We start from the raw sequence: 22,985 nt of genomic DNA, 5'->3' as shown, positions 1-22,985 counted from the left end.
TGAGGGTGCTGTCGCTGTGCGGCGTCGGTACTTTAAACGGTGACTCGTGGTCCTGGCAGCCTGGGCTCACCTCAAGGATGGCAGCCCATCTTCTTAGCAGGTATTACCTCCCAAACGGAACAGGTTGAATTAGGCACCTTTTGCCGCAGCGCGCTAACGCCGGTGGGAGCGGAAGGTGCAACATACAGGGGGGTTCTCAGCTAATGTCACTTTTGACAGCTCTGTCAAAGTCGACGTCTCTGCTGGCGGTGCGTTGCCTTCCATTTGATGCAAGACGATCAGCAGGAATTACATTGGCACTCTACTATCTCTGACATGAAGGGCAGTGGAATGATTCTATTGGGAAAGAGATCAATGCTCGCCCGCGATGATTGACGAAGCCGCATTGTCAGGATCACCTGTATCGAATTCCACGTCTCTCAATTCCCACGCGGGAAGCGACCAGCCACCCTGGACGACCCCAACTTAAAAGTAGCCTCAGGTCACACCCACAGTCATCTCTTCCATTGTCATCCATCGACTTCTACCTCTAATTCACGATGGCGATACAACTCGGCATCAAATAGCGCGCGATCAATTCGGCCCCCATCCACAAAGCGTTGGAGCTGGAATACCTAATCTCTTGAAGAAAAAGTTTCGTAGTCAATGTTGGAATTGTGCCTACCCTCGAGTAACGGAGCAGCCTCATTCAATCGTACGCTCACAAGTGTGAAGTCGTCGTTGACAATTTAGGTAGTCCATGGGTACGGAGTATATACAGCGCAGATACAAATCCGACTTTGACCAGATGTGCAGAGCATAAGCAACAACCTAATTCAGACAGTCCAGTAACTAGGGCCATCCACACGCCACAGCTGTAGCCAAAATGACGACAACAGCTGATGCCGGTGGGTTGTATCTCTCTGATTACCAAAGAACCTCTACCTAATCTGCATCTCGGAGTACCTAGATCTTGGACTCTAAGGTAGGCGCTTGGGCCATGTCTCTCTGCTGCTCACCGAGCCTCCTCCACATCCCCGGAATTCACACACCGAAGAGGCCCCAAATTCAGCCAACGAGGGGCCGCAGACGTTGCCTCGGCTCCCCCCCTCCTCGGCGTCTCCAAGACCCCCGGTCCGGGGTAGCAACGCGTAGAGAACCTCGAGACTAACGACAGCTCCTATCTTCAATCTCAGATTCATACAAACTCAATATATCCATCTTCCATCTCATCCGGTTTTCTGCAGAGGTTTCTCATATACAAACATCGTCCAGCTTTACACAACACCTGACTCTCAACTCATCTCAAATCAAGTACCTTACCTACCTAGAGTGCCAGACATCACAGTAGAACCCATTTTCACAATGCGCGGCATTCAGATTAAGGAATATGTCAAGGTGAGCTTCATCAGCATTCACGAACCACTTCTTCCCAGAGGAACACTCAATCTAATAATTCAAAAGTCTCCCAAGGAGCTCCGCGTGACGGATCTCCCAGACCCAGTTCCCAAGAAGGATGACGAGTACCTCATCCAAGTCCACGCCACGGCCGCCAACTTTTTTGATATTCTCCAGATCCAAGGGAAATACCAGACTCAACCTCGTACGGTCCTCCCATCACATACCCTCCTTTCGAAACTCATTGCACAAGATCTCAGTAAAGCATACTAAAACGAGAGACCCCAGCTTTTCCCTGGACATCGGGCTGCGAATTCGCAGGCATCGTCCTCAAAGCCCCCTCGGCAAACGCGAAATACCCCGTCGGCGCCCGCGTCTTCGGCGCCACCCAGGGTGCCTTCGCCTCCCAGTGCGTCGCCCGCGAAAAGGAGCTCCTCCCCGTCCCAGACGGCTGGTCCTACACCGAGGCCGCCGGCCTCTTCATCACCGCGCCCACCTCCTACGGCGCCCTCGTCGTCCGCGCCGGTGTAAAGCCCGGTGACATCGTCCTCGTCCACGCCGCGGCCGGCGGCGTCGGCCTCGCCGCGGTGCAAGTCGCAAAGGCCTTTGGCGCCACCGTCATCGCCACGGCCTCCACCCCGCGCAAGCTCGACGTCGCAAAGGCCTTTGGCGCGGACCACGTCGTCGACTACCGCGAGGCCGACTGGCCCGCCAAAGTAAAAGCCCTCACCCCCGGTGGACGCGGCGTCGACATCGTCTACGACCCCGTCGGCATGGTCGATGCCAGCACTAAATGCACGGCCTGGAACGGCCGCATCCTCATCATCGGCTTCGCGGCGGGCAAGATCGAAAAGGTGGCCATGAACAAGGTGCTCCTCAAGAACATCAGCCTCGTCGGCATCTTTTGGGGCCAGTACGCCGTCAAGGAGAAGGAGACTGTCGTCGAGGTGTGGAAGGGCATCATGAAGCTCGTCGCCGAGGGGAAGCTGCGTGGCACGGAGTTCACCGACGAGGAGTTTGTCGGGCTCGAGCGCATCCCGGACGCGCTGATTGCTCTGGGAAGCCGGGGGACCTGGGGTAAGGTCGTTGTCAAGATCCCACAGGATGGTCAGAGCAAGTTGTAGAACAATATTGCTGCGAGAGTGTCGTTTTCTTGGCGATTAGAGCGAGGCATATCTAGATCGACTTTTGGATTAGTCACTTATGCCACCAATGCAAGTATTCGATAAAACCCGCGTTGCCTTTAAACGGGTGTTTCAGACGTTGTGCTTCAAATTGTTCTTGTATTCACATTTGCCATTGCCAGGAGATGCGCCATGAGCACCTCTCTTTCTCTATCTGACAGCCTCATCATGAAATCATAATCATTCCCATGTTTTCCCGTCTATTACAGCTGAGTCCTGACGACCAGCTCACGCAAACGCAGCAGCTGCAGCACTGGCTCTCTATGCGCCCGTGATCTGCGTCAACGACCAAAACTTCTGTAAAACGTCCTTGTCCACATTGACAGCCCACTCCTGCTCAAACTGCTGTTCGCCACCGGAGCGCTGAACGACATCCTGCAGCCTCTCCTTGACGAACCTCATGGCGTTGATCGTGTGCACGGGGTCCTTGGCGCCGAACTCCGTCTCCTTGATGCTCTTTGGCGTATCGTAATCCGTGGGCTCGAGTTCGCCCCAGATGAGCGAGTCGGTGCCGTCCGTCGTGCCGTCCTGGAGTTCGGCAATGGTGCCCACCCACAGCGTGAAATAGTCCTGCAACTTGCTCAGTGTAAGGTTCTGCATGGGCTGCGGGAGCTCCATCAGGCGTGCCAGGGCCAGGAGGGACAGCTTCTGCCTAGGAAGATGATCCAGCCCGTCAAGGTGGGAGAACCACTCGCCGCTGAGCCAGGCCCAGACCTGCTCCAGGGGCCCGAAGGATGTAAGCATGGTGACGAAGAGTGTCGGGTCGGCAGTAAGGAGTCGCGAGAGAATTGCAAAGTAGTCACGTTCTGTTATCGTGTTGAGCTTGCTGACCTTCCTGTTCGGCCCGGTCGTCTGGTGTGCCTCCCAAGCATCATGGAGAGCCTCCATAATCTTCTTCAAGAAACCAAGTTCGAGAAGATCCTGCATAATCACCTGGGTTCCGCCGAGCTCAGAGGCGGCCCGGATCAGGTATTCAATGCACACAGTGCCGAGTCTGACCTGTTCTCGGCTTCTAGAGTCGAGAACACCTGACAGAGCGACTAAGAACGGACGCCGCAGTCTATCTTCCATAACAGCTTGTGTGCCAAGGAGAATGTAGGATTCAACCACGGACAATGCCTGGGCAGCAGTCTCCGTTTGATACTCCAAAAGGGGAAGTGATAATTCTGCGATGCTCATGATGTCGGCGGATAAGGGTGGGTTGCTCTGCATGAGAACGGAGTTCCATAGCTCCAATGCCTCGTCAATCAGGTACGTGTGCAGGTCGGAGCCCGGCTTGGCTGCTTCTGATAGCAACGGGACCATCAGGTGATGATACCTCTGAGAGTCGCTGCCCATGGACATGACCAGCGCAGCAAAGATGGCGATAATAGCTTGCTTGATCATGTATTCCTCCGTTCCAGAATTTTCCCAAATGCTCGGCAGGCTTGACATGATAAAGTCTGCAAACTGAGAGACGTAATTCTCTAGTCTCGTGACCAAGATACGCATGGACTCCAGCACGGCGAGCTTGGTCTCGTCCACGTCGACGTTTTGAATGAGCTGAAGTAGCTCATTAAGCACATCAGCTGCATAGGGGAGGAAAGCCTCTGCGCTAAAGGCAAGCTCGTCCACGATCCACCGCAGCTGACGCGCGGCTGTGATTCTGACGACAATGTCGTTGTTCGGGTCCGCAGGATTGAGAAAGTGGCGGAACATTTCGTAGATGAGTGGTCTACTGTTGTCGGCGATCTTGACCGTAACCCATTGACTAACCATGATTGCAATGCGTCTGCGGAGAACCTTATACAGGGGCCCTTGTTGCTGCGCATCTTGAAGAACCGTCGAGACCAGGAGGCTGTCAAAATCGAAAGCATTCATGACGTTGGGTGCAGCCAAGCCCATAGCCGTATACACTGCTTCCTTTGTAGCGATATCTGACTGTGAGTTTGACGCGGTTTGAAAGTAAGAAAGTAGAGGTGGTATCATGAGATCCTTGAAGTTGACAAGCAAGTCAAGGAATAGTTTCTCAGCGCAGGGGCGGACTTCCCACTCGTAGGCATTGCCCTCACTTTGTTCCTGTTGCTCCCACTCCTCAGGGTCTTCTTCCCATGCATCGAGGTCGGCCTTCCGGAAGACGAAGAGATGGGTGATGATGATGTTTGCCATCTGGACCACGAAATCATCCTTGAGAAGCTCTTGTTTGATGAGCGCAACAGCATCGTTTTCATCCTTCTTAGCTTCAGCACTCCGGAATTTAAACGTCTGCTTGGGATAAAATGCAATCCTCAAGCATGCTCTCATGAGCAGTAGGCCCCTCAGCGCCAGTCGTTCAAGCAAGGGTCCCTCGACCTTTGACTTTGACTCTGACGGGCCTGAATCTCCGGAAGACTGCCGAATGCCACCTGACTTTTCAAAAACTTCGGCAAACTTCGCAACGAGATCCCAGTAGGCGTGGACCAAGGGTAGGGAATTTGGTAGAACGGCGAAACTGGCGGGGTGCGCCTCGGACATATCGATGTGCAGCTTTGTAAACTGCAGGAGGTGCTTTCCTACCGTATCTTGATAGGGTGCCGGAACTGGGGAGTCATGGCTCACAAAGCCAAGGAATTGGCCGAAGTGATTCTGAGACACGGTCCAAAACTGTTCGACCGTCTTGTCGTTATGAGGAGCCTCATAGCCTACCACGAGCAACCGTCGAATTGTCTTGAGAGAGATGAGACTGTTGAGCATAGCCACATCGGCCGCATCCTCCTCGCCACGACCATTCGTGAGATAATCGACCCAGACTGCTGATTTCTCGGTATAAATTTCTCCCAGCAAGTACACCATTTCGGGGGTAACAGACTGAAGGGCCGTTTGAGATCTTCTGAGGCGAGCGGTGCCCAGCTCCTTCACAACGCGGAGGAGGATCTGGAGAGCACCATAAAGATGCTGCTGATTGCCATTCTTTGAAGACCTGACCAGGCCGATGATTTGCGAGAGTGCTTCCGGCCAGTGCTGCGGGTAGTCAATCCTAATGACTTTAGCGGTGACGAGGGAGTTGTGCAGCGAAAGTCCCGTCTCCTCCTCTTCGAGCGTGCCCTGGAACAAGCGTTGCCTGACGACATTCTTCTCTTCGGGATCCAGTCCACCTTTGACGTGGGGGAGCAGGCGCCAGTACTTGTCGATGCCGTTCTTAAGCTGGATGACGGCTAGGAATCGAAGCTCGTGAGGAAGGGACTTGTCGAGGAAAACGGTCTAGAGACAGTGCGTCAGTAAGTTGTTTGATCACACCGTACACCGAGGCTATATTTGCATACCTGAAGGGAAGAGAAATACCCCTTCTCTGTTTCCCATGATGTCAGCTGTTGCCCAGCGGCCTGTCTGCGCGCATAGTCGGCTGAAGTCGCGGATTCAAGAACGCGGCAGAGCTCCTGCAGGCTGAGGGGGTTGGCATCGCCGGGCACCTCGATCGCGAAGCTCATGTTGTGATCTCCTTGGTGAGCAACCCAGGTGTCGATACCACAGTCGTTTCGTTCCCGAGGAATTTCGGGCCGGTGTTGTCGAGAGGCTGAAGTCTCGTATTCGAGAAGGCGGCGTGAAGTACGAAGAAGCGGTTGGAAATTTAGACCCAGGCCCTCTTATCGCTGTGGCGGGGCACTGGCGTAGAGGGCCGCCCATCGCGGGGTAGTGGGGCGTTTGAGGAGCATGGGCGCTGTTCGCTGTTGGAAAGCGCAGGATGTCACTCCAAGCGCCCTGACAAACTCCCGTCCTGACGACACATTACAAGGCGAAATAAGGTTACCTGCACATTGGCATCCCACATGGCCAAGAGAACAAGAAGCATGTGCTTCTCGCAGTGCAACGGCATTCACACAACGAACCTTTAACCTCAATGTGTGCCACAAGCTTTACTTCGAATGTTGCGTCAGTTGCGACTTGCCTCTGTCTACGGGCAGACCAAAATGACTTCCAGGCGGAGGTGAGATTGAACCCAACAGTACAGGCACATGGAGAATTTGAAAACCATGTCATTGACGCAGGGATATCTAAGCGCTGTAGAAACCAAACCCAAAACCAAGCCTTTCTCAATAATCCGATGACTACCAACCATTTTGATCCTCTTACTAGTGTGTAGCTGGACCTCTACTGAGAACGTCCCAGAGAGATAACCATGCGCCTAGCTCATAATCCTACCGGTACCATCATCTCACAATCCCATGTTCATGATTCCAGTACTCCAGTTGAACATCTCTTCCACTGTTCTTGGCTCAGGAAATGAAAATATGCCAGAATTTGAAGCCACCGCAGATGTTGACATGTCAGTGATGAAAGCATCCATGCATGAATCCAACTGAGTGATGCTGTCACGATTGCTGGTCACACTAAGCTCTCTTAACACATCGCTGACTTCATTGCCAATGCTTCTTGCGATGGGCCACATCTCTCCGGCAACCTTGAGTACGCCAAGCAGGAGATCAAGCTTCTCACGCAGAGCCGGTGAATCTGATCCGCCGTACATTCTCGCATCGAGCAGTGCGAGAGCGGCCCTTCGCAATCCGATGATGCACGCAGGGCTGTATCGGGCCGGCGGGAGCGAGAAATTGAAGAGACCGATGGTTGAGAGGCCTGCTTGTAGGGCGGTTGAACATTCGAGCCATGGATAAGGCGAGCTGGAGCATCGCGGCATCCTAGGGAAACTCATGTCATCACGAGCTTTGAAGAGCGGGCCAAGTGTGAGCAGGTCCCGAATGCCAAACCCCGACGCTTCCATGGGTAGTTGCATTTTGATCCTCAGGCTGTCTTTCGATTAGTATGATAAGGCCTAGCCTACTTTGTGGATGAAGCAGACTCACCTGTGCGCGTAGGCCATCGCGTGAAACAGAACCATGTCAACTGCACCTCCCGAGTCCACCAGCTGTTGTTTCCATTTCGGTAGGTTAATGAGCCAACTGACTAATCTGGAGTCGGCTCTATCAATGGTGTTAGACAATAGTCCTGGCGGCAGTGTTGGCATAGGAAATATCAACTCTGTACTCAACCGGCACAGATCAATGAGATACGTCCACGATGAATAGCTCGTTTCACCCATAGGATCTCTTCTGGTGTACTTCTTCATGGACAGCGGCTGTGGAATCTCCTGATTTTATTAGTATGAATATCAGATTGATGGTGAGAACGACTTACTCCTGACTGATATTCCCATTCTTCACATGGAAGTTCAGTAGTTGCGACAACACCGGACAACATGAACTTGGGCGAGTCCTCGCGTATCGCTCGCATGTTGCCTTGCCAGTACAGTGCCCAGTAGGTCCTCCGTGAGCTCTCTGCGACAAAAGGATCAGATGCGGCATCTGCAAACGACTTGTCTTGCATGCCGAGATCAAGAGCCATCTGAGTCGCGGCGTCCATCCATCCCGCACTCAAGTCTAATCGGCCTTCGCCAAAAGCGGCCACACTGAGAACGAGAAGACCCTGTACTGTCCAGCAAGTCATCGGCAAGCTGCCACTTGCGAGACTGAATGCTTTCTCTCGAAGTTCCTCTGATGAAACAGCATTTGAGAAGAGTGATCCCACATACGTGATACAGCTGGTGAGGAAATAGAATGGCTCAGGATTGGCCCGAATACGACCAAGGAGTTGGTTTCTGGGCAGGAGCCACGGATGGGTATCATGGAAGTTGGTGAAGTAAAGGTCGAAGAGCAGCGAAGTCGGTGAGGCGGTACTCAAGTCAGGAAGATGAGAGCTCCTAGCCAGAGACCATCCACAGGGTAGCTTGTCGACTACACGGATGGGAATATCGAAGCTCGCCACCTCGGGAGATGGGAAGGAGACTGGCGAGTCCGGCGAGACTGAAGGAGGTGCGATAGGATCGTTGATGAGGCTGCGTTTCTTGGCATCCCGAATCCCTCGGCGAGACTTTGCGTAGTAGCAGGTCTTCTCCTCCAAGCGGCATCGAAGGCAGGTTGGCAAGGCCGAGTCACACTTGACGTGCTTTGATCGACAGGGCACACAGGCGAGAGATGCTCTGATGGTGGCTTTTGATTTGGTGGCTCCAGCACGTTGCTGCGTATCCCCCGGGCTATTGGCTTCCCTTGGGCTGGTGTTTGGTGTGAGCTCCATCGTGAGCCGTAATGAGCTTGGTGTGACGTCGTGATTGGTTGTGTAGGAGGATCTGATCTTCTTCCATATGCCAGATTGCTTCTCTGTGTCCAGATCGTTCATGGCCAAGGAAGCCGCTGCTGGTGTTTATGTAAATCCGGGCCCCAACAACTGACGATGGGCGAACCCTTAACTGTCTCTGCCCCTGTCGATTAACCGGATGCCTCAATGTTACGTTCACATCTTGAGCAGCCCAATCTGGACAAGCAAGACATCGACCGGGGAAGGGAATGGGTGAAGAGAGATGACATAACAGAAAAGGGTCTCGTAGTTCTCAATATGCGCTGCTTGTGCGGGCCGCCCGCCACTTTGCTATGCTCCGAGCCTCTTTGGACACTGTTCTTGGAGCTGGAACCACGAAAAAGCGCGGTGAGTGAGTGACTCTGAAGCGATAAGTGAAAATAGAAGCATCTTGGTAAGCACCACTGTGAGAGGCTAGTTATGGGCCGGGTTACGTCGAAGCCTTGTTGAGCCACGCCTGCGTCCCGGTCGATTGGGTAGAGGATGCTTAGGGTGTACACTTTTGCCGAATTAGGAATGCCCTCATGCAGGTTTACGGTTCCTAGCAAGTCCGCTGCACGATGTCTAGTCTGAGCCTCCCGCTCTACCCGTCTATCGACCCAAGAACCAGAGTATGCAGTTGCCCCTAATGTTGACTGCAGCCAGAGACAGATTCTCATTACACCCGAAGCTGGTTTGAGGAGGTAGCAATATTTGATGGAAGCTTCTAGGGCAAGGCACGAGGTCGGTCCTCTACCCCTTACTCTTTCTGACCTAGAATGCCGACAGAAAGATTGGTTTCGTCATGATATGCGAAATACCTCATCGACTGTAGCCCTTTACAAACGATCTTTGAAAGATTGTGTAGTACGGTCAAGTCAAACCTGGGACGCTGTGTATACTGAGGTTGAGCGGGCTTTTGGTTGCTGAGTAACGTTACCATCGACGTGATATGATGAAGGGTTCATACACGGCCAAACCACGACGTGCGTCATTGGCCTCGCTCAAGTCCGGCGGTCAGGTTAGCTCCGCGTCTGAGAGATGGACTTGAATATGTTAATTCAGAGCAATAGCAACCCGCTGAAAACAACAGGGCAAGAATCTGACAAGCGAAGAAAGCCCTGAGAATGCCTTGCAAGCCTCTCAGACTTGCAAGGCCGAGAAGACGGGTTGTTGGCGCTAGTCGACATAAGCTTGACCTGGTGCTGCAGCTTTGTGGCCGGATGTTGACGAATCGAATGCAAGATTGTCTTCTTTCCTCGCTCTTGTCACACCCCAAAGCTGTGAAGACGTCTGCGGGTAAGGCAAGGGTCACCTCCCCGTCTTAGCACAGTGCTATAGAATGCTGCATGGCGTGTCGGGTATGTCCGTTCATGTTCATGTTGACAACTTTTACTTATGGCAGAGAAGCGGAGACGACGACTGTCTGCGGTAGTATTCCGTCCCTCTGGCGGCAAGGGTTGGTGGTTGAGGCACATTCATCTCAAGCACTTAACCTCCTCCCGCTCTGAGGTTGTACAGGGGTCCAGGTTGGTGACACACCGTCTGATGTAAGCCTGTCTTCTGCATCGCGTCTGCAGAGCAATCAGTAAACAGCATGACAGAGATGTATATTGGTTTGTAAGACCACAGCAAACTTGCTCAAAGTAGAGTTGTTTTGGTAAGGTGATGAATAAAAGTCGGGATTCAGGAAGTCGTGGTCGTACAAGAAGGACAGGGGACCTCCACTGGAATGGCACGGGCGCCCCGGAACGTCAGACTCCAGCCTCCGGCCGATTCTCGGCTCAGGCCACTCCCGCCCAGGTCATGGCTCAGGCTCAGGTAATAATCCCCAGGCCGTCCGCGGCAGGCAGGGGCCTCGGGGACTTGACCAGCGCAGCGGGTTTGGTGGCAGCCGATGCAGGTGAGCAGAGCGGACCTCGGCTTTTCCTCCACTTCCCACTCTTGAGGTGCCAGACCTCCCGTCACCTTATCATCAGCCACTTGGGGGAAGAGGTGTGATGCATTGCAATTTGCACCTCACCACCACCTTCCACCACCCAATGCCGCCCAGATGACATCGACCAACTTTGCGCAAGCGCAGCAGCGCCTGGCAGCACGACGACAAGCCCGCGAAGCCGATAACGCAGCACGACTCGCCGCCCAGCGCGATTCATCGCGCGCCCGCGCCCAGATTGATCGTTTGCCCTTCCCTTTCAGTCGCCTCGGTTCAGCATGGGACTCGATATCAACGCAAGACGGCACTCGTCCCGCCTTTAGAGTCGGACAAGTCGACGCAGAATTACTCGATGACGAATTGTTGGAGTTGCTTCGTGGCCAGGTTGGCGATGCACTCAAGTACTTCGCTGGCGGCCACCTGAAAGACGACTGGTCTGCCGAGATCCTTCTTGCACTCCGCGCCATCCTATTCAAGTTGACAGTCTGGGACAACGACGCGACATATGGAGCAGCTCTACAGAATCTGAAATACACGGATGCGCGCAAAGATGGGTCCGTCCTTGTTGCGCCATCTAGGTGGCAGAAGTCACTATACGGATTGGCCACCGTATTTGGGAAATACGGCTGGGAGAAGTGGGAGAACTGGTTGCTTGAAAACGACGACGGTTACAGCGACGAGCCGAACCCTCGACTTCAAAGGTTATCGCGGTTGACATCTCGGATAACGACGCTCCACGCTGGGGCAGCCTTTGTTTCGTTTCTCGTCTTCCTACAACAGGGAAGATATCGCACCCTCCTCGATAGAGTCTTACGGATGCGCCTGGCTCCACCAACCAGCCAGGTGAGCCGAGAGGTCTCTTTTGAGTACCTCAACCGACAACTTGTTTGGCACGCCTTTACGGAGTTTCTGCTATTCATATTGCCGCTTGTTGGCATCAACCGGTGGAGGAGGTGGATTTCAAGGACATGGCGCAAGACGAAAGAGATCATCACTACAAAGGGCGACGAAGATAAGTCGGCTAATGGTGAATTGGGCTTTTTGCCAGAACGCACATGCGCCATATGCTATCAGGATCAGAACGCCCTTGCGAGCACAGAAACCGAGATCATGGCAGCGGCCGCATCAAGCGGTGTTATCGGCTCATCCCAAACCGATATCACCAATCCCTACGAGACCATTCCTTGCGGTTGCGTCTACTGCTTCGTCTGCATTGCAACTCGTCTAGAACGCGAAGAAGGTGAAGGCTGGACGTGTCTCAAGTGTGGTGAGCTCGTCAAAGAGTGCAAGCCATGGAGCGGCGACGTTTTAGAGCCACCAAAGAAGTCACCAACTGCCAAAGTTGTGGCCTTTTTAGATGACGCCAAGGATTCCCAGAGTGAAATTGGCACGGAGGGCAATGCTGACAGCGAAGAAGGCGAAGGCATGAACAGCACCGAGTTTATTGATGTTTCTCAGGATAAAGACTACTCTGACGATACGGATACTGGCGACTCAGAAGGCTTCGAGGAGACAATGGACCAGGACGAGTAGAGACGCTATATATAACTACATTGTAAACTATTGCACAACTCAGCACGGGCATCATGGGGTCTTCATCTTTTTAGGTAGCGTCTCAATCCGAGGACAGCACAGGCAAGCGATCATCAATACGCATACGCAAGGAGTTGCTCAAAGCCCTCAGACATGGATGGATATGCAGTAGTAATCCAATCCCTAGGAAGTCACGAATGCAAGGCTTTATTATCTTATCATCTTAACGGCGCATTACAAGCTCATCTCCCTGATTTCGTTTAGTATGCGAGTGATTAATACATCCGAAGCCATCGTCCGGGGCCGGGGGCGGATCGGGGGGAGGAACGTGGCCGAAGCCCCCACTGCCAACGCACTCCATGCTCCGCCTAATGCGCGCTAGTGCCCGCTGTACAAGGGCGTTGAATCCGCCATGCCCACCGAGATTCCAGGGACCGTCCCAGGCACATGGCGGCCTTAGCGTCATAAGCGCACTGAAATCCCAATTTACACAGGATAGCCGTCCAGGATTCCTTCACCTCACACCACGAGCTTCCGACGCCCAAACGACGCATTCGAGATCCGCCTTTGTGCATTTGTCTAATTCAGCACAGCGTTTCGAGACAACAACGTAGTAGACGAGTTACAATTGTTTCTCCTCAAAGAACATAGAGAGCGGGTCGAAATAAAGTTAGAATCGCATAAGAAAAAGCACACGACGAGTCTTTTGCCCCAAGCCGAAAGAAACAAAACAAAAAAACAATACACCCCAAATGTCGCAAAGATAGAGATAGAAGATCTACCTACCGAACCTCACAAATCCGAGCGATGCCGAGCTTCTTTCAATTCACTCAAGGCAACGAGTCCCGCACCCGCCTCACGAGCGACGCCTCTCCTCTGCTGGGCCGTTTCCGCGCCGTACCTCCACGATCCGATGTCCCCGGCCGTCGCCGCCGCTCCAGTACCCTCGGCTTGTTCACGTCTAACAACCGTGGAAGCGTATACGTTGGCTACGGCGCGCTTCTTTCTGCCTCGGGGCTAGAGAACCACGATAATGATGCTGCTAGGGGCGGCGACTGGGAGGAGTTGGGCGCGTGGGCGCGCACCTGGCGCAAGATCTCCAACGTCTGGGTCGAACCGAAGCAGAGTGCCGTCAAGGGCGTTGTCGACGTGTGGTGGAGTCGATATGGAGTCTTGGTGTTGATGCCTGCTGTTCTGGTATGTTTGACAAATTCCTTGACGATGGGACGGACGAGTCGAAGAGTTGGCGAGTGATAGAGACTAACATGGGAGGGAAACCTAGGCTATTGCATGGTGTGCCATTCCGTTCCCAAAATACTCCTTTCCCGGCGAGGATGGCGATGATCGAAGTGACCCTCTGCCAGGGTCTGGGCGTAAGATACCCGGCCACGGAGAAGCAAGAGTACAGATCAACTTTTGGTTCTTTCTCTTTGTGTATTATGGTTTCTACAACATTACGGCTTTGATATGGATCACCAAGGTCTTCAACTTGTACAGCTTGAACTGGTACGTCAGACCCCCTTTCACGCTCCTTGGAAGAGCCTAAACAAACTTACAAAAAAATGCAGGTGGCCTCAGTCCTTTGGCTTTCCCGTTACGATGTCCATCATCGCCCTCATCTCGATAGCGGTCCCAATCCCCATCTACCTAATCCCAGAGACGCGCTTCCTCACCGCCCACAACACGGCCTGGATTTCCTGGACCTTCATCGTCATGGCCATGCCAGTCGCCATTGCCTTCTGCATCCTCCTCACCTCTCAGCGTCACCTGAAGCTGCGCCAGTCGCTTTCCGAGACCCAACGCATCTTCACCACGTCCTGGTGGACGGGCGAGGCCGAAGGGAGCATTCCCCGTCGCGATAACCGCCGGCGGCCGAATCTCAGCAGCGACGCCTTCGACCCGGACGCAACGCTCCAGGTCGCCGCCGAGCAGTCTCGCAATATGGGCGGCGTTAGGATGCGCCGTAGGTGGCTGCCCGCCAGCTTCGTCCGCTTCATCTGGTTTTGCCTGGCCCTTTTTGTCGGGCTCATGGCGTACGTGATAGGAGAGGCGTACGCCGAGATTTACTTGCGCACGCTGCCTCACAACAACTTGGAGACCATCGTGTACGTCTACAGCTGGATCATCACAGTTCATCTGCTTGATGCCCTCACGGGCTGGCTTCTGGGTATCCGCGAGGGCGAACGAGTGGGAAGCTACCCCCTGAGCTGGGTCTTCAAATTGTGAGTGTATTTCTTTATTTACTCCTGGCACGAGTGATTCAACGTCAAACTGACACCAGCCATCCAGATACTTCATGCTCACCTACCAAACCTACGTCCGCGCTCTGTACGCTCGCCTCCGCTCCCCGGAGCAGTTCATCTACCTCCAGATCCTCTCCAGCAGCACCCTCATCATCCTCACCCCGCTCACAATGTCCCGCCTCTACCACCGCATCACCGTCGCCCTCAACTTCACGGACCAGTCCTACGCCTCATACCAAAAGGTGTGCACCCGCAACGTCTTCATCCGCTTCCTCGCCGAGAACGTCTCCATGGCCGCCTTCCTCGGCAGCGTGCTGGTCCTGCACTTTGGGCCCAACAAGGACGTCTACCCGTACTTTGCCTTTGACGGGAAAGTGACGGGCGACGACTACGACTATGATTTCCGGCTCACCTTCTGGGCCTCGTCCGTCACCTGGGCCTGCGAGCTCGTCGCCTCCGTCATCGTCCGCGGACTCATCAGCTGGTTCTTCGGTGTCGATGTCGGCATGGAGGGCAAGCTCGACCTCGCTGTGTGGCCGGAGCTGCTCCCGACGAGCGTGGCTGTCATGTTCCACGTCCTGCAAAACATGTTCTTCTCCATCATCCGGCTGCAATTTCACTGATGGAAAGGAAGCGGAACAATCAGACGCAAAAGCCCTCAACGCCAAGCTCGGCTGGTTTCCGCTGGCTCTCTCTTCGGCTCCTACATGCCGATATCGCCCTATCTTCTCGCCATTACGTCAAACTATTTCCCCCATTGCAGAGGCGTTACCCGGAATCATTGAGCGCTTTCGTTTCTTTCGGCAAGAGACCGCACCCTCTCCAGGGTGTGTAACACGGCAAGCTGACTCACCTTTTTCTCTTTCAGCATCAAGCGATAAAACGAAGAATGAGAGAACCCGGCGTACGGACTTTTTTCTTCTTTCTTTCTTGGATGGATAACGAACAACTTTCTTTCTCTTTCGCATAAGTGTACATGTTGTTCTTTTCATCTGGTTCCTGCCGCGTCGTCTCTTTTGGCTATTGGTGCGGAAAGAACTAAGAAAGATACCCCCTTCCTTGTCACGTTTCCTCCCCTATTTTAATACCCCATGCTCGCTCACGTTTTCCACGTTTTATTAGATTAGAGATACCAAAACTCATCAACCCCTTTCTTGGCATGATTATTACGAAAGATCCGGTTTTTGCTTTTCTTTCTGGTTGGTAGAGAGGGAGATTCAATGTTTAATACGTAGAGATAAATGATCATCATGTTAGACGACTCAACAATCACTTTGGTGACTTTGATATGATCTTGGCAAATTTACATGATCTCCAGGAAGAGCAGAGGCGAATTGGTAAAACTGCCCTTCTGCTTAGGGAGCAAATCAGTGTAGAGTTGGAAAAAGAGAAAACGTGATACTGCCAAAGCCCTTGGGTCGCGCCGTCTGCTTCTTGTCTCCAAAGATTCTCACCTAATCGGGCATCTGGGAATATAATTGGCGCCGTCGCAATCGAAATCGGCCACCTGCATGATGCCGTCCTACCACCACACTCTCAGTCTTGGAGCCATGACACACGCGGTCGACACCCTCTTCATCCCGAGCACCGCGACTCGGTCAAGCTTTGGTGCGGCTCGCTCTGTCCATTGATGAACCTGAAGGCCGCTGAGCGGTCTTCTGCAGAGTCCCGACAGATCCCATGGAACCCGCGAGCTTCATTCCGGTCTTGGGTAGGGCCAGCCACAGCGGTAATCGTGATTGCGTCTGCGGACGACGATATTGCCTGCCTGACAGGTAGAGAAAAAAGCAAAGAAACATCATCAGCACGCAGAATTGGTCCGCAGACAGCCGCTTTCCCCGGACGAGTTGGAATGGGGGCTGATTGCAGCCGACCAACACCCATCAGAGATACCAATGTCACCTGGCACGAATAGGACATCGACCCGGATAGTCTCTGGCTGCATCTTCCCTACAAAAAGTTGAGCGACGTCAGCAAATAGTTACCCACAGTTGCATAATTTTTTCTTAGGCCCTTTTCTTCTGTCTTCAGATCATGGAGCCAATGATACCATACCCGGACAGTAGCGGTGAGGGATAGGTCGCTCGATGGTCGGCCATGAAAGACTGACTCATTTGCATCGACTACCCGCTAGCGGCGCCGGAGGTACGGCATCATCAAGCTTCTCGAAGGCCAAACGGAAAGGGCAGAGGCCGTTAATAAGGCATCCGGTTGCGAAAACCTGCTGCCGTGAGGTTGCGTCGACGGGTCCGTTTCCACCTGCGCCGGAGCGTTTGGGACGCCGCTAATGCACCCAATTTTGGTCGCCGCTGGCCCCGGGCATGTGAAGTCTACCGTCTCATGTTGCGGCTACGATAATCCCCGGCTCGCGTAGGAAGTGCTTCCACAGTTTGTTCCGGAATCATGATGCTGGTCTGTTACAGGGAATTCCTGATGACTCCTGGCTGACCGAGCGAGCCCATTGTGTTTCGTTGGGAAAGGCAATTGTCCTTAGTATTCTGCAGAGGCATCTAAATTCCAAAGAACCCAAGGAGAGAACGTTGCCCGGTAAGGACACCAAAGCACAGCGGCTGGCATCTCTGTCCGAGCCGCTCGATGAAATCGAGTTCCACCGTCCGTGGGGAGGCCGCGTCTTGTCCTTGGCTTGAACTGGGCCCGATGGCAAATTGATGACAAAAAAGATGTTGGTTTCGGCCACTCAGCAGAAGGGCCATGGATGGCGCTGTTTAAATGCGTTTGGCGGAATGGCTTCCGACCTGGGATGTCACGCTACATGTGTGTGCATGTATTCTGGTTATAGACAGTGACTTTGGTGTGTTATAAGGTAGTTTACCAGTTGGCATCTATATCGGAATCGCATGATTGTAGGACGGGTTGCTAGTGCAGTGATGCTGTGGAGACAACGGCAACAGCGGTTGCGATCCAGACTCTATCGACCAGGTACACTGTTCACACGCTTTCCCAAGCTTGAGGCGAAAATACGGATGAAGATCTTCGAAAGCTGACGGGAAAAAGGATCGAAGCTCGGGTTTCAGACTGGGCCATCAGTGACATGCTAGGAATCGGAAAGGAAGGTCCCAGGATAACGGACGGCTGTGCGGAAATGATCGGATAAGATGGTCTCGAAACATTCGGACAGAATCTGATGGGGTTGCCAAGAAGATGGAGCCGTCCATGCCAGGGTCGAGTCTTTCATATGTCCTGGTATAGGCAGATGTAGGCATACAGATACTTTGGTTATATGTATTGGTTCACTGAGGTGCCGAGTCTCGTTTGGGAGGATTCGTGTTTGGCCGACATTGTGGTGTGGTAGTGGGATGAGTCGGCGGCTGCTTGGATCTCGGTATGGATTGGCGCTTGAGATGAACGGGATATCCTAAGTGATACGGCTCGTTTCCTGTCGAGAGCGCGGGGGCACATGTCGTTCACAGGGGACTTTTGAAGTGTGATTCGACGGCGACCCTGGCCGCGGCCGTGACTCAATGCGAAGTGATAGCAGAATGTTGCGGCGGCGGTTTGCCTGTCTCCCGGAACGTTTTGGCTCGATGGGAATAGTGAACGGGCGAGACCTCTCGACGTAATGGGTGGGGTGGAAGTTGATAATTGACGGAATGGCTCAGCTGTAGGACCCGATCGTTGCTGGTGGCTGAAGCTCATACATACGCAGTAAGGTAGGAAGACGCGAAACCATGCTGCCTGTCAGACAGGTACCGGACAAGTGGGCTGTGACATGTAAGCCCTCAACAGAATCAAGTAAGTGAAGTAAGTACAAGTACAACCTGTGGGTGCAGGTATAGCACGTAGGAGTACTCCTGAACATCTGCCGCAACGACTTGATCGTTCCGGTTTGGCCCAGGTTTGAGCATTATTGGACCTGAGCAAAGTGCTCTATCAAGGCCATGCTGTATATGGGTGCCGATGTGGATATGGGAGGTATTAATTTTGTGTCAACTAGGACGGGAATTGGTAGTCCAAGGAAGTACGGCCAAGACATCGGGTGGTCTTGGTAGTGCCTGTACTCTAGAAATTGCTTTGCAGAAAAAGAGTAATGCATGGGCCGAATGCATCTAGAAGCAAAATAGGAGCAGGAATGGTATGTTCTACCTCAGAAGATGGGTGGAGTGGAGGGACGGCTGTACGCCGCAGTTCGCCTCAAGCGGCCTGTTTAATTTGAGCTGGGGGACGTTTGAAGGAACAAGCTCGAAGAGTCTCTGTACGTGGGCAAAAGTAGGTATCTCCCGTAGCAAAGGTACCTTGGCAATGACTACCTGCCTCGAGACCGGATGGAGTAGGAAAGAGCTCATGAGCCTCGAGGTAATTAGTCCCTGCTTCCATTGTCACGAATGAGGATAATCGTGTGAGGCAGGTCCCCACCTACCTACCTTGAGGCCTTAGGCTGGGGAGATGGTAAGGTAGGCAAGAACATTCCTGTGCAAAGTCAGACACTTCAGTATTGTTACCAACCAGGCAGGGTACTCTTCCTTGCTGCGTGCCCGAGTGTGCTTCTCGACCTCGACCTCTTCTGCCATATCGACAGCTCCTCTGCTCCACATCAGCTCATTCGCGCCTCCTATTATACACCCTTGACGTGTTCACCAAAAGCACGATAATTCGGACGTTTGAAACGAGCTGAGATGTTTCCGGTATCATCGGGTCTTCAGGACCCTACCTACTTCAAGCTTCAATCACTAACCCGGAAGGCAGCGTGATCCGCAGAAATCAACACCAGTGCTACTCTCGCTGGCAGCACTGAGAGCCAACGTCGCCGCAACTTCGCTATGGCGCAAGCTGTATTCGCAACCAAGCCGTTGACGGCCCTCCGGGTTGTTCGAAGAGCCTGCCGTTTCTAGTTTCCTTCGCGCTACCCGTACGGGCCCATACGGGGATTGTGGTGATGAAATAGCACGGCATGTTTGTACCACCTACACGCGCATGCAGGACACTGCACCGCATTTGCCATTCATCGCTGTGCTCCTCCTCATCGGTGTCGGACAGGGAAAAGACAAGGGCCCTGGTCCAAGGCTAAATGTCTTCCGGTTCTAGTACTTCGTCTCTTCAGAGCAAACCACATTCACAACCAAAGTTCATGTCGTCGACCTGCAGACTACCTAGACAGGTTTCCCTGCGGCGCTTGACGAAGCTACACACCGAAAACCAGCTCACACCCTCCAGGGCCATGACATGATTTTTACGCGCAGTTTCTCGACGAGGGAAAGGGCCACAGTAAGAAGGAGAAGACAAGGAATTCCGCTATCATTGATTCACAGCTCGGATGATAACGTGCCATGCAGCATTCAGAGGCTTCCTCGCGTTTGTGCTGGGCTGCCTGGCGAGGGTGAAACAGAGACAGCTTGTGTCACGGTCCCTTTCTCGGAGGTGGTGGCATGGTGGGGAACTGCTTCTTGCGCTCCCTGGTCCGTTCGTCCACGGTCCAAGGTCCCCTGCCTTGGGATATGGAGGGGTTGTTGCTGCTGCGATGGAGGGGCAATCAATTTTGGCTGAAAGACATCCCACCTCCCACCTGCGCCGTTGCCGGCTTACCATTTGCTATTACAGCCGGATACGATATCGCGCGACCTGAGAGACGAGAAACAGCCCAGAAAGGAATCAAGTCTTCCCAGCATCTATTGGTTGCTCATCTGCGGAAACCACGGCACCTCTCTAAGGTATCTCCGAGTCAACATGAAATCCCTTGAGCCATATGTTTCAACACAGCAGGTTTCCCAAGCTGGGCGGCAATGAAAAGGCAGAGAGGGCATCGAAAGGCAGGCCTGGGGAGTCGGGAGAGACAAAGGAAAAGCAAAGATAATGGAGGCTCGCCATCCTATCTAAGGCATGTCCCGAAGCGCCTTAAATGAGCTTTTCCTATCAAGCCTTGGACCAGCTTGGCCATGTACCCTCATCGCTGTCATTTTCGCGGCGGACCACTCTTGGGCAAGTTGGAATCGACCTGCCCACTTCGCACCACACGTAGTGACACCCTACCCGTATCACAACTCTCCACTTCCTAATCGATGGTGCGCGTTCACACTCACTCTCACTCTCACTCTCACTCTCACCACTCTCCGGAGGCTACGCTACCCAGTCGCTCTAGTAGATTTTTTCTTCCTTATTTTTCTCTTCCCGTCTCTGCTACCTCCATGATCCCTGACCATACACAGTTGATTCTCTGTGCCCAAGGTATCTTATTGACCTTCCTGCACGCCGTATGCCAGCCTGCTTTCGTGATTTCATGCCTTGTCTTACTCTCCACCCCCGGCGAGCCGAGCTGGACTAGCCTGCCATTCTCTTTCCCACACTCTTTTCTCACACACCTCAGTTCAGTCCCGACAAGTACGAGGTACCTTACACACACTGGACACCACGCACACCTCCTCACCCCTCCATGACCCCTCGGTCAGAATAAGGAACCGGTACCTAGTAACTCCGTTGTCTGAGTAGCTCCAATACAATCTCCACGTACCCTCAGCACCTTGTCTACCTTTGCGTGCTAGCCAACCTAACCTTACCGTCGTTTTTTACCACCTGCCACTTGTTCGTGTCCCACACCCCTCCTCTCTCGCTCACACTCAGTCTATTCTCCGGGATCCGACCCCAAAATTTTCTTCTGCCAACCTAGATACAGACTCATATCATTACTTTCCAACCCGCCCAGAGACCTTCTTAACCCGCCTGTTCCTCCCCTCTCCTCTCTTCACAATGTCCTCCGAACAACTCCCCCTCTCAAACGACGCCTCTGCGGCTACAGTTAACCCTTTGGCCGCCCACCCCGTCCACCCTCAAGATGCCCAGGGACGACAGCCCGCCGCCGCCTCCGCCGCCTCCTCCGAACTCGCCAGTGGGAAGGTGAAGCTCACGGGCGCCCTGCGTCACTTTGCCGATTTCCCCATCAAGGGCATCGACTTTGTCGACATCATGCCCCTCTTCCTCGACCCCACCGTTCACCAGACTCTCGGCGATGCCCTTGAGTTGCAGGTCAAGGAGGGTTTCCCGACTCTCCCCGATGTCATTGTCGGTCTCGACGCCCGTGGTTTTCTTTTTGGCCCCGGCATGGCCCTCCGTCTCGGCACCGGCTTCGCCCCGGTGCGCAAGCAGGGCAAGCTGCCCGGCCCGTGCGTTACCGCCGAGTACCAGAAGGAGTACGGCTCCGACTTCTTCCAGATGCAGCAGGATGCCATCAAGCCTGGCCAGAAGGTTCTGGTCGTCGACGACATTATTGCTACTGGTAAGCTACATGCTATGTGTTGAATTGCGCATCTTTCCCCCGAGGATGGTTCGTACAGGTCCACTAACACGATATAGGTGGTTCCGCAAAGGCTGCGGCCGACCTCATCAAGCAGCTCGGCGGCGAGATTGTCGGCTACCTCTTCATCTTGGAGATTCCCGGCCTGAACGGCCGTGAGAAGCTCGGCGACACCAAGACCGTCATCCTCCTCGAAGACGCATAAATAACACTATGAGAGTGGGCCATATGGACCTTTCATAGAAGCCCGATGATCAGCACATATCTTCGATGGGCGGGCTGTTGTCTCCGATTCAACTTGGCACGGCCTGAGCTCTCGAAAGTACATAGATACCTGCCGTGGGATGACTGGCTTTGGCACCAACCAGAAGAAGTGTCAAGGTCAACGAAAAGTAGTCTCTTTCCTTGGAATCTGATCTATTTCGATGTCCTTACACAAGGACACGCGCGAAAAGTGACATCGCGCCGGCGTTTTGGGTTACAAAAAGTTAGATGGCAAACTGATTGGAGAGATGACACACATAGACGATATGAGATGTAAAGACTCGGACTCGAATCCGCGGTCGAATGGGCGCGTTCGAATTCTTAACAATGCGAACGCCCTTGAATATAATGATGAGCAAACACCAGCATCAAACTTTGCCAGTGTGCCCACACCGAATCTCTGCGCCTTGAAGTTGCCGGTAGGTACTATTGAAGGCGTATTCTCGTCTGGTTGCTTGATATGCATGTCTGAGACATTGCGGCAGCCAGTCCGCGGGGTCGTATACGCCGTGTAAGTTCAGGTTGGTTCGTCCGGATCAGGAGGAATGGCAAGTTTGTGCAGCTACTCCTGCAAGCTAGACTGAAAAGATGAGCGCATCTTCGATAGATGATTTTAGAGCCACATTGGTAGCACACGAACCGCTTGTGATTCTGGTAATGACCTCGGTTCATTTGCAGTACCTCACTTAAACACTGAGCCAGACTTATGTAAGGAGCTGTCGAAGAACCGACACCCGATTTCACTCCAAGATCCTGTATCTCTCTGATAAGATTCCCAATTCCTTTCCAGGCCAATGAAAGCTGCTTCAAGACCACGAGTTCCTTTGGTTATACTCGTATGCGTGCAGTAAGAGAAGCGGGGGGGCGGTTGAGGAACCCAGACCATTCCACGGATCGTCAACCCGGATCTACCAGCACAATACAACACAACCACTACGACGTTGACAAGCTCCAACCAGCTCGCAGCTTAAGCAGCAAACAAAAAGGCGGGACGAAGGCGCCACGAGAGAGAGAGAGAAAGAGGCGTGTTGATCCATGATGTCACAACCTGTCGACCGCAGCCCCTCAATTCCTTCTAAGTG

At 53.3% G+C, this 22,985-nt stretch overlaps 5 protein-coding genes across 5 annotated transcripts; 4 read left to right on the top strand and 1 right to left on the bottom strand.

Moving 5' to 3' along the window:
* Positions 1 to 1,344: 1,344 nt before the first annotated feature.
* N0V96_000553 (uncharacterized protein) lies at positions 1,345 to 2,501 on the top strand (the record flags this gene model as incomplete). Its single annotated transcript, XM_053193353.2, has 3 exons — positions 1,345 to 1,377; positions 1,444 to 1,582; positions 1,666 to 2,501. The coding sequence occupies 3 exons, from the start codon at positions 1,345 to 1,347 to the stop codon at positions 2,499 to 2,501; spliced, it is 1,008 nt and encodes a 335-aa protein (XP_053049070.1).
* A 321-nt stretch (positions 2,502 to 2,822) lies between these two features.
* Positions 2,823 to 6,007, bottom strand: N0V96_000552 (uncharacterized protein; the record flags this gene model as incomplete). The annotated part of the gene is made up of 2 exons (XM_053193354.2): positions 2,823 to 5,780; positions 5,843 to 6,007. The coding sequence occupies 2 exons, from the start codon at positions 6,005 to 6,007 to the stop codon at positions 2,823 to 2,825; spliced, it is 3,123 nt and encodes a 1,040-aa protein (XP_053049071.1).
* A 4,730-nt stretch (positions 6,008 to 10,737) lies between these two features.
* Positions 10,738 to 12,153, top strand: PEX2 (peroxisome assembly protein (Peroxin-2); the record flags this gene model as incomplete). The annotated part of the gene is made up of 1 exon (XM_053193355.1): positions 10,738 to 12,153. The coding sequence occupies one exon, from the start codon at positions 10,738 to 10,740 to the stop codon at positions 12,151 to 12,153; it is 1,416 nt and encodes a 471-aa protein (XP_053049072.1).
* Positions 12,154 to 12,960: 807 nt separating this feature from the next.
* Positions 12,961 to 15,019, top strand: N0V96_000550 (uncharacterized protein; the record flags this gene model as incomplete). Its single annotated transcript, XM_053193356.2, has 4 exons — positions 12,961 to 13,350; positions 13,436 to 13,659; positions 13,722 to 14,375; positions 14,443 to 15,019. The coding sequence occupies 4 exons, from the start codon at positions 12,961 to 12,963 to the stop codon at positions 15,017 to 15,019; spliced, it is 1,845 nt and encodes a 614-aa protein (XP_053049073.1).
* Positions 15,020 to 21,095: 6,076 nt separating this feature from the next.
* APT1 (adenine phosphoribosyltransferase) lies at positions 21,096 to 21,844 on the top strand (the record flags this gene model as incomplete). Its single annotated transcript, XM_053193357.1, has 2 exons — positions 21,096 to 21,621; positions 21,699 to 21,844. The coding sequence occupies 2 exons, from the start codon at positions 21,096 to 21,098 to the stop codon at positions 21,842 to 21,844; spliced, it is 672 nt and encodes a 223-aa protein (XP_053049074.1).
* Between the last annotated feature and the right edge of the window lie 1,141 nt (positions 21,845 to 22,985).

The sequence above is a fragment of the Colletotrichum fioriniae genome (genome assembly GCF_027942845.1).
Source record: "Colletotrichum fioriniae strain IMI 355084 chromosome Unknown scaffold_1, whole genome shotgun sequence".
Lineage (NCBI taxonomy): Eukaryota > Fungi > Ascomycota > Sordariomycetes > Glomerellales > Glomerellaceae > Colletotrichum > Colletotrichum fioriniae.
Note: the sequence above shows the minus strand (reverse complement) of the source record. Positions and strands in the feature narration are given on the sequence as shown.